The 13,844-nt window shown below is 51.4% G+C and overlaps 1 protein-coding gene across 4 annotated transcripts in view; it reads left to right on the top strand.

Annotated features, from left to right (window-relative positions):
• The window catches only part of ITGB4 (integrin subunit beta 4), a 57,196-nt gene that overhangs the window by 34,497 nt on the left and 8,855 nt on the right, over positions 1–13,844 (top strand). For 2 of the 4 annotated variants that reach the window (XM_019503412.1, XM_019503404.1), the window contains exons 20-34: positions 92–280; positions 915–1,018; positions 1,404–1,462; positions 2,223–2,246; positions 2,457–2,605; positions 2,696–2,875; positions 3,883–4,031; positions 5,107–5,311; positions 6,867–7,027; positions 7,823–8,003; positions 9,516–9,653; positions 10,702–10,884; positions 11,070–11,201; positions 12,741–12,911; positions 13,397–13,570. In XM_019503412.1, coding sequence (XP_019358957.1) covers positions 92–280; positions 915–1,018; positions 1,404–1,462; positions 2,223–2,246; positions 2,457–2,605; positions 2,696–2,875; positions 3,883–4,031; positions 5,107–5,311; positions 6,867–7,027; positions 7,823–8,003; positions 9,516–9,653; positions 10,702–10,884; positions 11,070–11,201; positions 12,741–12,911; positions 13,397–13,570 — 2,199 coding nt within the window. Of the gene's footprint in view, positions 1–91; positions 281–914; positions 1,019–1,403; positions 1,463–2,222; positions 2,247–2,456; positions 2,606–2,695; positions 2,876–3,882; positions 4,032–5,106; positions 5,312–6,866; positions 7,028–7,822; positions 8,004–9,515; positions 9,654–10,701; positions 10,885–11,069; positions 11,202–11,629; positions 12,715–12,740; positions 12,912–13,396; positions 13,571–13,844 lie in introns of those variants that run through there. The other 2 variants (XM_019503421.1, XM_019503429.1) reach the window with 2 other exon arrangements.

The following is a 13,844-nucleotide window of genomic DNA, read 5'->3' as shown; positions in this document are numbered from 1 at the left end:
CCACAAATGGCATGAATGTAGAGGAGAGGTGAGCGGGGAGGAACATTTTGGAGCCACCCCAGCTGTAGCTCATCCCATCACCTCCCCACAGGCCGCACTGTTGGGTTCAAGGAGGACCACTACATGCTCCGGCAGAGCCTCATGTCCTCCGACCACCTGGACACCCCCATGGTCCGCAGTGGCTCTCTGAAGGGCAGAGACACCGTGCGCTGGAAGATCAGCAACAATGTCCACAAGTCAGGCTTCTCCTCCCATGCAGGCACAAACACCAAAGAGCTGAGTAAGTGCCAACCCTGGGGTGCTGCATAAGGGGCCTGTCACGGATACTAGCGGGTGGGTGGACCTGGCTCTATTGTGGTCCGCTGGCCCTTTGCTGTCCTCAGACTCCTACTGAACTCTTCCCAGGACACACCACCACCCAGCCACCCACACCACCCTCTGCACAGTGCATGGTGCAGGGGGTATGAGATCCCTGGGCAGCTGCCCTGAGGGGTTCTAAGCTAGTGATAGACTTTCTAAGCAGATGTCCCATTTCTACACACTTCCATAGCTCACATAGACATTGCCTGGATTTAGCTTCCTTTGCCCGGAGCTGCTGCTTCAGGATATTCTTTACCACCTGGGAGAGGGGACGATGATTATCACTCCATCCCCCCTCGGCTTGGAGTAGTGCTGGTTCTTCCTCCAGCTTTCATTCTTCAGGTTCTGGCTGTCTCTCACTCGGTGCTTTCTGGATGTGGTGCCCAGTGACCCGAGGGCTGTGTGGAGTATTCTGTGCCATGAAACCTGAATGTCACTGCCCAGGGCTCAGGACACCCAAGGCCACTTGCATTTCCTGGCTTCTAGCAGTTAATCAGGTTGTTTTTCTGGCTGACTCCAGGAGGGTCTAACCTGGTGGGAATTTTTCTCTCCAGTCCCATACGGCATCTCTCTGAGATTGACTCGGCTTTTCACCCAGAACCTCACGAACCCAGACACCCGTGAATGTGAGCAGCTGTGCAAGGAGGTGGAAGAGAATGTAAGGGGGATGAACTGCTCTGTCTTGGGTTTGCCTTTCCTTACAGGGGATGGGAATAAGTAACAACTTGTGCGAGCTTTTGTGTGACAAAGGCAGTGGAAAGCAACAAAGCTTTCAAATGCAGCAAACTGGGCTGTGTTTCCCCCCACTGCCAAGAGCAGTACCAAGGAGAAAGGGGAGGCATTTGGTTCCCTCTGCCTGACCTGGCACTGAGGGATGGGGAAGAGAATAGGTTTTGGGGGCCTGGTGCTCTGTGTAGGTGGGTTGTGGTGAGAGAGAGGCTGGGGAGGACCTGGTCTGGTTTGCTGGCATTGTGCCTGCTGGGCACATAGTCACCTTAGAGGGAAGCTTGAGGCTGTAAAAGATTCTCTCTTGCTCTTTACAGCTGAATGATGCTTACAAGCACATTCTTGGTGCTCTCAAACTCCAGCAGACTAAGTTCAGGTGAGTGACTTGGGGAAGGGATGAGAGGGGAGATGACCCGGGGCAGGGACAGAGGGTGCTGGTAATAAGGGGACACGTAGCACACACCTGTGTACAGTTTCTCTCATTTGGGCACTTGGAATAAAGGGGCACCATAAACTCCATGGGTAAATTCTAGGAGAGACCCTTCTCACTGGCACGGGCACAGCCCTAGTCCTGGTGTTCATGCCAGCTCTCCACGTGCTTGCAACGTTGTCTGCAGAGCTTCCCAGAGGCATGTATCTGGGTAATCTCAGCTACTTCTAGCTACATTCCTGGGACTAATGATTCCCTTGTGACTCCAGTAAGGCCTGATTTTGCCCTATACAACAATACCCTCCTTTTGTTGACCCAAGTTAACCCTTTGTAAACCACCTCTGCTCTCATATCTGGAAGAGTTGGAGCCATGAAGTTATATAAACCATTTTTGGTGGGGGGGTCTCCACTCTAGAGGACAAAGCAAATATCCTGTTGCTAGTAGGAATGACCTGAAGCTGTGTCCTCAGGACTAGAACTCATAAGAGGGTGGGATCATGGGCCACACACCGCAGACCAGAAACTGGAGTGACCTAGGAGGGACTCAAACTCCTGCTCCAGGACTGACATGTGGGTACTCAGCAGCTGGAGCCAACAGGGCAGCTTACATAGCTCCAACCTGCAGGGATCTGAGGTATTCAGATCCCTTCACATAGCTGGAATTTGATGGGATCAGTCACCCTTGCTGTTCTGTTTTCTCCCCCAGGGTGCAGCCCAATGCAGGAAAAAGGTAGGTTGATCCTCCACTCCTTTCAGTGTTTAACTCTCCATTCCTCTCCTGCGTGAGTGCCTGTACATGGATATGTATGTATGAATGTATCAGCTAATAGAAATCCTTGGTAGCAGGCTGTCTTCTTGCACCAGTTGTTGGCAGTGATGTCTGACTGTCAGCCCCTGAGCCAAGCCAGGCCTTCTTTCTCTCACCCTACTTTGGTTGCAGGCAGGACCACACCATTTTGGACACAGTGCTCACTGCCCCCCGTGGAGCCAAACCTGAGATCATAAAGGTGACAGAAAAACATCTTTCACAGGAGGCCTTCAGTGATCTGAAGGTGTCACCTGGTTACTACACCGTTACCTCTGACCAGGGTAAGGCTCTGGAGTAGGCTTACTGACCAAAACAGGGACATGTAGAGAGGACCTTCCAACCCTGACATTTCATCTCCTCCACCTTCACAGATGCCCACGGCATGGTGGAGTTCCAGGAAGGTGTGGAGCTGGTGGATGTCCGCGTCCCGCTCTTTATCAGGGAAGAAGATGATGATGAGAAGCAGCTGCAGGTGGAGGCCGTTGATGTCCCCACAGGGATAGCGAAGATAGGACGCAGGCTTGTCAACATCACCATCATCAAAGAACAAGGTGAAGGCACTGTATCCAGGGTACAAGCGACGTGTGTGTGCCTGCATTTCAGTGCCTGAATATGTCTGTACAAGAGAAGGCAAATTCTTGGACACCCTTTATATAAATTGTAAGGCCAGAAAGAACCATAGCGATCATTTGATTTGACCTCCTGCAGAGCTCAGATCACAGAGCCACGCTCGGGAGTTTCTGCTTCAGGCTCAGTAGCTTGTGGCTAGACCAGAGCCATTTTTAGACTCGTAAGTGAGATTCATCAAGTCAGGTGGGAGGCAAAATCTCTCACATCTGCTCCTTCCTTTCTGTAGTAACCTGGCAGGCTCAATGATCCAGCTAATTTGTTCTCGCTTTCAGTAACAGCTTTCATAGGCACCCTACAAAGAGAATGTTGGTCTGGGTAGAAAGGGACAATTCCCTCTCTTTGTTTCCTCCTTCCCTTTGTCAATTCCTCTTCTCCTTCCTGTTCTTCCCTTTCCCACTTTTTTTCTTTCTTAATGTTTCCATATCATCATAAAGATACCCCTCCACCATCTCTCCCAGGGATTTGTTTTTAGAAACAGCACTGCAGAGACTATGGGATTCTCAGTGGGTTTTTTGCTATGGATTCTTTATTGATGTCTGAAATACACCAATACCTCTGTTCCTAACTCATGAAATATGGGCAGCCACAGAAGTCTGTATGTCAAGATATGAGCCCCAGAAGCTTCATTACTATGATCTGGCAGGTTGAGCGGGACGCTAGGAGTCAGGACTCCTGGGTCCTGTTTCTGGCTGTCCCTCTGATATGTTGTGTGACTTTGGATTCACTCACTCAGTCACTGTGAGCCTACATTTCTCCATCTATAAGTTGATGGTGGGAATCCTGGCCTTTCAGTTACTGGAAATGTAGTGCCTTGATGAGATGATTGTGCGTGAAAACATAGCTGTGTTAAATAAGCACATGCATTTTTAATAAGCCTCCATCTGAGATCTGTGCATTTCACACATTCTTTGTTTCTGATGCCTTTCAGCCAGCAGCCTCATCAGCTTCATGCAGCCAGCCTACTCTCACAGCCGCTTTGACCAGGTGGCTAGGATCCCTATTGTTCGTGAGATAATAGACCATGGGAAATCCCAGATCACCTACAGGACTCGGGATCTTACTGCCAAGGAAGGCAGGGTAAGGACCGTGCCCCTGGGTCCTGGCCAAGCTGGGTGTAGTAGTGTGAACTGTTGGGGTGAGGGAAAGGGTATTTCAGGGTCTACTGTGGCAGAAGCAGATCTCAGTTGAAATGAATGGGAGGTACAGAGAGAGGCAGAGGTGTGGCCTAGTGGTCTGAGCACAACATGGGGCTCAGGAGCCCTATGCTTTTCTCAGCTTTGCCACAGACTCGCTGATGTCCCGACCTTAGCTTCTCAACTTGTGAAATGAGGACGATACTAGCAAATGTTGGCTGCTCAGTGGAGTGGGAGAATCAGTCTCTGTTCATACAAAGTCTCGTAGTGTGAGAACTGGGGATTACCAGGGTTGTCCCGTCTCCCTCACCTGACTGCTCCTCTCTGTACCATCTGATCCACTTGACTCACCACAGACAGAAAGAGAGAACTCTATACATTTCCTACCAAAGCCATTTGACTTTCATTGCCTAAATTAGGGAGCATTTCGTTTAGCTGCCTGGGCATTATGGCTTTTCAAAGACTTTAGATGTTGAAATTTCCCCTGGGATGGAAATCCTGAAGAGAAGTGAGGTCCAGAGTGTCAAGCCCACAGTGGGGCAGGTGGTTCCACCTTCTCTTCCCAGTGGAGGTGGGGATGTGACAGCTGGGCTTGTAGCTGGTGAGCACTGAAGACTTTTCTGTTGTTCTGGAAAATGTCCAGACACTCTAGCAGTAATGGCCAGTGTGGAGAAGTCAGGATAAGCCACAACAACCTCCAGCAGGAATCAGACACCAGTCACACCCCCCAGACCCTTCTACAGCAGAGTGAAAGCTTGGGTCCTATTGCACATGGAGTACACTGCAGAAGTGATGACACTGGAGAAAAGGCTGCGTGTATGCTTATATCCATTAAGAATCCAGCTATTCAGGTTCCTCTCTGACCCTGCTACGGCACTGAGCAATGTCCTTCTGACATAGGAGGGGGTGTTCAGGAGTAGATGGCATGGTGGGGACAGTGCGTACTAATGAGCTGTGTCCTGTGGGTGTGCTATGGGGAGAGTGTGCAACACTTCAGGATGCTCTTCCTCCGTTCCCAGGACTACATCTTCACAGAGGGTGACTTGCTCTTCCAACCTGGGGAGACACGGAAGGAGGTGCAGGTGCCACTGCTGGAATTGACTGAGATTGACACCCTCCTGCACAGCCGCCAGCTCAAGCAGTTCACCGTGGATCTCCTCAACCCCAAGTATGGGGCCAAGATCGGCAGATACCCACAAACTATGGTGACCATTGCTGACCCAGGTGGGTGTGGGCAGCACTGGTAATTCGTGCTCTTCCTGCATTGCCATCTTCACTGGTAGGGAATGATGCTAGGTCAGGAAAGGTAGAGATGTGCAGCCTGTGCAGCATGTTGCATTGACAACCAGTGCCGATGTGTCTCTTTGAACTTATGAGCAATCTGAGATGCTCCTTCACCTCCATGGGCCATATCTTGCCCCTCAGCATGCTGCAGATCTGGGTTTTAATCAGGGTTTGAGTTACGGAGAAGGGAGAGGCTGAGGCCCCCCCATAAGAGAGAAAAGGCCCCCTGTACGATTTGCAATCATAACGTGTGGGGGGGGGTGTCTCCGATTTTATTAGGGCTTTGTGATGAGCAGCCCTCTTTTTTTTTTTTGCAGATCCCCACAAGAATCAAAGTGTAATTTAAATCCTGGTTTTAATCCCATTTCAGCCCCCTCCTGTGGGCATGTATGTTGCTATATGTGGCCTAGCCAGTGTATTTAAGTGTATGTTTTGAGCTCCCCTTGAGGTAGAAGTGTACATCTTAGCTCATTCCCAGGAATGAGAGGAGCTGCCCGATACATATTGCAAACAGAAGCAGAACCGTTTTTTTTCCTATTTCTCTTTTCCTATGGATTTTTTTTGCAGCCATCACTGTGGCAGGGGGGAGGAGGAGGCAGCCTGATAAACCACATAGCACTACCTACATCATTAAAGTGAAGGCACACATCAGGGGGACTCCCTGAGGTTCAGAGACCTGTGCAGAAATACATGGAGAAATCTTTTTGCACATGGCAGGCTATGTATGGGTGTCTGGTAGGCATGGTCAGAGAGCTAAATGTTATCACTGCTGGCTGGATAGAGAACACTGAAATCATTGCACGGGTTCTGGGTGTGGATACACGCAGGCTGGAAATTCAGAAAAGGGTTCTGGCCCCCAGAGGAGTACAGTCTAGAAAAAGGCTCCCAACAGGGCAAAATACCTACCTAGTTTTAAAATGGAACTTGGTCAGTTTGAGAGTGATTGTATGATCTGATTGCTGACAGAAGCAAGGGGCTGGACTTGATGGCCTAAAGGGTCCCTTCCCAGCCTGTATTCCCATAATGATACCAGGGCGACTCAGTTAAACTGTGATCAGAACAATGCATTATTATTGAAGCATCATGAAATGTGATATATTGCAACCAGGCAGCCCCAGAAAGCCAAGCCAAGAGGGAGGCATGTCCAGTTATTCACCTTTGTGGCATAAACCTAAAGTGGAATTTGGAAGAGGCAACACGATTTAGTGGTTAGTTCATGGGTACAAGACTCCTGGGGTCTATTCTTGGCTCTGGCTCTGACTGGCTGTGTGACCCAGGGCATGTCATACCACTGCTCTGTGCCTCAGTTTCCCTTCTCTGTGAGACATAGGTAATAGTGACCCATCTCTTAGAGGATTTTGAGGACTAATTCAGTGGTGATTGTGCAGTGTGGTGAGAGCCAAGATAGAAGGAGCTGGAGAAGCAGCATTTCTCTGCATGTGGACAGTCTCTTCTTGTCTCCTCCTGTACATGATGTTTTCTTCTCCCCTGGCAGAGGTCGTAGATGGCACACCATTACCACTGGGTCTGGGCCAAGTCCCTCATTCTCCCAAGGGCAAGATCAGTGCTCCACTCAATCCAAATGCCCAGGCCCTCAACTCCAGAAAGATCCGGTTCAACTGGCTGCCACCCCCTGGCAAACCTCTGGGGTACAAGGTAAGGGATACCCAGATTCCTGGGCAGGCAGGGATGTCTCATGGGCAGCTGGTTGTATTAGCATATCAAGGGCATTCCTGTCCAAGGGTCCAGCAGCCTGTGGCAGTGAAAGGAGGGGACTAGAAGGTGGAGGCCCAAGGAAGGGTCTTGTGGTTGCATGGGCTCACACAGGCTTTGCTGGATCTGTGGACACTGGTATGGAAATATTAAATCTTATTTGACTACAGCAGGGAATGGGGCTGCCTGGGGTCTACTTCCTATCCTGTGCCATCTGTCTGTGTATTTTGTGGGTAGGACTGTCATGTAGGAGTGACAACTCTGAACAGAGCCAAGCATAGCGCACACAAGTTTCATGGGAAGCTTCCCTGTGCATCTCTGTCAATGACTGTGGGGTCTTCTCTCCTACACCCCCAGCTCACTGGGGACTCTGTTGAAACCACCAGCCATATATCACTGGTGTCCTTGCATTTGATGCAGGGGTTCTCCTGAGAGAAAAAGCTAGTGCATTCTCACTGAGTGCACCAGGGGATGCTGCTAGGAGGAAAGACAGTTTCTGAACAGTGCAATCTCACTCTCCCACAGAAAGTGGGACAAGCACCTTAAGAACTACCCAGGGCAAAGCTCCAGGAAATGTACTCCTGCTCTGGCTGGGGGATGGAATAGGTAGTCAGTGTTGCATATAGTATGGAGTCCCCCCTCTGCTACAGTAGGTGAACAGAAAGTCTGTGAAATGTGTAACTTCAGCCCCCAAAACAGGGCATGGGGTGGGACTTCAGGTTTTCTCTCTGATGGCAGGTGAAGTACTGGATCCAAGGGGACCCTGAGTCGGAAGCCCGACTGATCGATTCCAAGGTCCCATCAACAGAGCTGAGTAACCTGTACCCTTTCTGCGACTATGAGATGCAGGTCTCTGCCTACAATAGCTTGGGCCAGGGCCCCTACTCCAATGTTGTCCATTGCCGCACGCTGGAAGAAGGTGAGCTGCCTATCCCGCCTACATCTTGTTCCCATGGAGCGGTGCAACATTTACGAGACCCAGTGGGCATCTGATGTCTGAATGTCTTTGGAAGTGCAGTCAGGATAGCGTGATCTTTTATGGGGTCTTGTCTAATGGTTTGTTCACCAAAAGGGAGGCCAGGAAGTCCTGAATTCTGCTTTCAGCTCCGGAACCGGTGTTCCCTGTGCCCTTCACCTCTGTGTCACCAGACGGAAAGTTGATAGGTCTGAGTTTCCTTGGGGCTGAACGCTCTGTCCTCCTGAGTGCTTTGCCAGGTTTCTGTCTCATGTTCATCACTGGAGTGTCTGAGGCCCTGGGGCCTCTTCCACAGGGTTTCTGAGGCTGCATAAGTTAAAGATGAAGAAATGTGTTACGTGAATCTGTAACAAAAGGTGGCAGGTCCAAGAGGCCCAGATCCTCATACACTGAAGAGTACTTAGGTCTTTGGGTACTGGGCTGAGCAGCTCACCCAGACTGCACCAGTCAGTCATTGACAGCAGGAGCTATTTTACAGAAGAAATCCAGAAGGCTGCAAACTAACAAAACCCTAAATACCAATCACAAAACCCCCATGGCCCAATGCCACTGATGAGGGACACATTGACTGACTGCACCAGCTCTCGCTTTGTATAGAACCTCTTCATTAATGTGCTTTGGAGCAGAATCTGCTGCAATTACATAGGGGCAGTGGAAGAGATCCTCAAGGGAGATGGTTGATGACCCCTCCCTGGCAGAGCAGCTTAGGGAGGTTAAAGGAATGAGGCAGAAGGTTGCACTGCGTGGGGCCCAAGTGGTACCTTCTTTTCTGCCCTCATCTCCAACTTGTAGCCAGGAAGACTTCCTCTTCCAACAAAAAGCCCTATTCTGGGGGTGGGGGGAAGGAATAGAGAAAAGATGATGGAGGATGGAGCTAGACAGTTTTCAGTGGTGGCAAATGACAGAACAAGGAGCAATGGTCTCAAGTTGTAGCAAGGGAAGTTTACGTGAGATATTAGGAAACGCTTTCTCACTAGGAGGATAGTTAAACACTGGAACAAACTCCCCAGAGAGGTGGTAGCATCTCCAGCTGTGGAGGTTTTTAAGACCCAGCTAGACAAAGCTTTGGCTGGCGTGATCTATTTGGGGATGGTCCTGTTCTGAGCAGGGGGTTGGACTAGATGTGACCTCCTGAGGTCCCTTCCCACCCCCATTTTCTATGTTTCTATGAATAGGAATGGAACTAAGCTGAGAGAGGGGGGAAAGCCACTTTGTGGACCCCACCGTGACACATCTTGGTGGCACTTCGAAAATGCCTTTGCACTCCCAGATCTGGTGCTAACTGCCTTCAGATTTCATGGGCTATTCCAGTGGGACAGTGATTAAAGACATCTCCCCAACTCAGACCAGCCAAGCCTCCCAGCCATTAGCCCGGCCCCTTCCACACCGCCCAGAGCTACCCAGCCCTCTCCAGCTTGCCTGTAACCTGGTTTCCTGCTGTATTGTTCCCCTTAGTGCCCAGTGAGCCTGGACGCCTGGCTTTCAACGTCGTCTCTTCTACGGTGACGCAGCTGAGCTGGGCTGAGCCTGCAGAGACCAGTGGGGAGATCACGGCTTATGAAGTTAGCTATGGACTCGTCAACGAGGACAACGGTAAGACAGAGCTCATTTCCTGAGTAGAGGCAGCTCTACAGACTCTAAGCCCTCAGCTGAAATACCCAGTGCCTTGCCCTCCTGCTCCATTGGGCACGTTCTGAGCAGCAGCGAAGCCAACCCGTTCTGGCAGACCCAGAGCTGGGGTTTGGCAGGGTCCGTGTTCTGGGTGCATGAGAGGCACAGGTGGGCTATGAAGTGTTGGGACACCACAGTCCAGCAGAGGAGTTGGGCAGTAAGGGCCTGGTCCTGTGAGTCCTGAGCACCCTCATCTCCCATTTATTTAATCTCACGTCAGCAGTTGCCAGAGGTGCTTAACACCTCATTGGCTCTAATGCAGGGTGCAGTGCCCAGCATAGCAGTCCTAGAAAGCTGGGTTTCTATTGACAGTGACCTAGTAGCCTAGGGACAGGGAACCCTTGCTGTAGGCTCACTTCAGTGCCCACTTTGGGAACTTCCCTAAGGTAGTTAGATCCCAGGACAACTTAAAGGAGAGCAGTGAAGTTTGATTGTCCCATAGTTTGGTTCTCCCGAACCCCAAGTTCACTTCTTAGAGTTAAATGGAAGGTAAATCCATGTTGTTGATGGTGTGAGAGTCCTCAGGGATATTGGCTCAAAGGGACTGGAGCTTTGTCCTGAGCCCCTTTGAAGCTGCTCTCGCCTATGCCAGTTCCATGTCAAAAGCATTACAGGCCAAGCTGATGAACTAGGGAAAGCACCATTCACTACCATGTGAGGTGGCTCAGAAACCCAGGCCTGTTGGCTCCTTAACCACTTGCCACCAGCTCTTTCAAACAGAAGAGCAGTTGCCCAATACAGTCAAATGGAAGGAGGATGAGAGAGAAGGAATGGAAGGAAGGGAGTATGAGTATGTGTGCACACGTGTGTGTATATGAGCACCTGTGTGTGCATGTGTGTGATGGACTTCACGGGATGTACGCCTGCCTACGTGTATGTGGTGATCTTGTGGCATGTGATGATCTCACTGATGGGATGTGTGCATGTCTGCACGTGTAAAGAGCTCACTGGGGTGTGTACTTGCTTGCAGTACCCATCGGGCCAATGAAGAAAGTGCTGGTTGAGGATCCAAAGAAGCGCATGGTTCTGATCGAAAACCTTCGGGAGTCCCAGCCATACCGCTACATGGTGAAGGCCAAGAACGGGGCTGGCTGGGGGCCTGAGAGAGAGGCTACCATCAACCTTGCCACGCAGCCCAAGCGCCCAATGTCCAGTGAGTCACTTTACTTGAAAACTCACTCTCCTCCCTCTTTTCTTCCCTCCTGTGTGTCCAGTGTCCTCTCAGATGCGTCTGTCACTGTGGCACCTGTGTGCTTGAAGCGTTTCGGTTTCCCTCGGGCTCAATGTCAGCTTCCCCCCAAATAGCATATCTGACAGCACTCTGCCTCCCCCTTGCAGTTCCCATCATCCCCGATGTGCCAATCATCGATGCTGAGGGAGGTGAGGACTACGACAGCTACCTGATGTACAGCACCGACATGCTGCGCTCCCCAGCGGGCAGCAAGCGTCCCAGTGTCTCTGATGACTCTGGTAGGTCCTGCTGCATTTTCTGCAAAGAGCAGTTTATGCGGAAGCCTCTCCTGAGCAGAGGAGGATGGTTGTACCAGCTGAACGGGCAGTGCTGGCAATAGGCACAGGCATGCAGCGGGGCAGCAAGGCTCCTTCTCTGTCATGATGGACACAGGGTTGGAGCTCGGGTCTCCCACTCACTGGAGCATCTGTCATGGCATGTTCCATCCGTTCTCCAGTCTCATCACCTACCACAGTCTTTGCAGTAGCCCATCGCCCAGCAGTATGAGAGGTTTTCTTCACGGATGGGCTGCTCACGGGTGTCATCTTGATAGCTGCTTTTTGCTGTAGGCGACTGTGCTGGAGTGCCGCAAGCAGCCAGAAGGTGGTGGGTTGCTCACTTTGCCTCCCAGACCCTGCCAACACAAGTGCTTAAATTGTTCCAAAAGGGTCCAGGTGGAAATATGTGCAGCTGCTGGGGGAGGACTTGGATCTTCGCCACATCACCTGGAAGCTCCCAGCTGAAATGATCCCCCGCCTCTCCGGCAGCAGCTGCTTCTCCTCAGACACCGAGGGTCTCCTCCGTGAGGACAGTACCCCCTCAGAGCTGTCGGACACCAACACGGCCAGCGGCAGCCTGACAAGGAGTGGGACACCCCGGCCCCAAGCAGGTGAAGGACGGCCCCCTCGGCAGTGAATGTAGTGTCTCGTCCTTCTCCGAGCTAAGGGCACAGAACTGGGTTGTGCCCCCTAACATCCCCTGTGTGCCCGTACTGGTGTCGGCGTCATGCTGTGGTCAGGTGTCATAGAGTCTGCTTGCAAAATGGTGTCATGGTCTGTCTGCTCATGAGAAGTGCCAAGGTAACCCCCACCTTGGGCATGGACTGCTAGGAGCTTGCTGCTGCTGTAGGCTTGGATTCTTGGAGAGGAGCAAATAGAAACCATTCAATACCTATTAATAACCATCACTTCCAAGAGGCTGCGCCTCATCTTTAATGACAGCACCGAAGTATCCCTCAGTTCCTAGTGCAAGCCTGCTGGACTGTTAGCCAGAGACCGACTCTAGTAGGTAGCTGGTTTCTGGTGCTTCTTTGGATGGTGACTTAAATGACATTTCCTTTTTAGGTCCGGCTCAGATGGACTCCGGTGTGGAAACCGTAGGAGCCACCTCCTTCCAAAGACCATTTCTTGTGGTTGTTCTTTAATTAACACTGAACATAAACATATGCTTGTGTCAAACAACAGATGTGATTTAGGACTAAATGGGAACTACACGGTGGGACCTTAGCCACGTCCCAAGGCTGAGCTCTTGGAGTTACCTTGGACACTGCAGGTGTAACTGATGTTGTGTGGGGAAACCAGTGTCTACCTGTCTGTCACTTCCTCCTAGTTGTGTAGTTGTCCCTTGTTCTGGATCTGAAGACCTCAAGTCACGTTGTAGAGCAGCTGGAGAACTGGACACAGTTGGATGCTGAGTACCCATCAGGGCCTCCTGGAAAATGATAGGGGCAGCTGCCCACACAGCACTTGCTGGCACTGATGGCTTTCCATCTTTTGCAGAGCACCTGGTGAATGGCCAGATGGATTTCAACTTCCCTGGCAGCGGGGGCACCCTGACCCGGATGGTCACTAGCAGCTACAACCAGCTGAGCTCGCACGTGCAGCAGGAAAGGAGGGTGATGGGGAGCTCGACACTGACCAGAGATTACAACACGCTGGTGTCAGGACATGGTGGGTGCTCAGTTGACTGTGGCTTCTCCCTCTCTTCCACTTTCAGAGCTCTCTTGAGCACCCAGCAGTCAGGGGCACTTCTGGCCCACTCTGAGGGAACTGGGAAGGAGAGGCATTACTCCTCTGATTCCTAGAGCATCCTTAGACAGGAGCCACATACACACCTCTGGCTCCCAGTGCACCCTGGAAAGGGGGCTGCATCCACCCTGCCAACCCCCGCAGCATGCTGGGAAGGGGCAATGCATCTAACACCTGATCCCCAGGGCACCACCAGGCCTTTTACACTATCCCCCTGTGAATTCCTCCCGCTCCCAGTGTCTGAGTCCACCTAGCCATGAGGAGAGGGCTGAGAACGGCTCTTTAAGGCTGTCCAGCATCTTTCCTCATGAGCCCTCTCTGTGCAGAGGCCCCACTGTGGGCTGCACTGGCTTTGGACGGTTCCAATGGTGTTTCTCTCTTTCTCTCTGTTTCACGCTATCCTGCAGACCATCTGGGGAGGAATCTCCCTCCCATACGTGAAGATGCTGGGAGGATGGTCTTGCTGCCGCGGGATGTAGGTTTCAGGAGCAGGGCAAAGGTGAAGGGTTACTACCCCAGCACTGGCTTTCGGGACTCTATAATCATGACTGATGGGTCCACTGGGATTTGCAAGTATATAGGTACCTCAAACACCAAAGCATTGTCCAGTGTCTTCGTGGGCATCTCCCTTCAGTCATGCATCCCTTAACCAGCTCATCCACCTGCCAGTTGTCTGCTGCAGTCTCCCCCACAGCTTTTACGTGTGTGCTGATCCTCCTGACCCTGGCTGTCCCTCCTTCACGCTGCTTTTCCATTAGCAGGTTCCACTGATCTTGTTAAACCCACTTGAGCTGATTAACCTGCTCCACAAACCCTCCTCTCCCCACCCCTTGCCCTGCTCGTAACGATCTCTTC

The sequence above is a fragment of the Gavialis gangeticus genome, unplaced genomic scaffold, assembly GCF_001723915.1.
Source record: "Gavialis gangeticus isolate Ggan-Ray unplaced genomic scaffold, GavGan_comp1, whole genome shotgun sequence".
Lineage (NCBI taxonomy): Eukaryota > Metazoa > Chordata > Crocodylia > Gavialidae > Gavialis > Gavialis gangeticus.
This window is presented reverse-complemented; position numbering and strand designations above follow the sequence as displayed.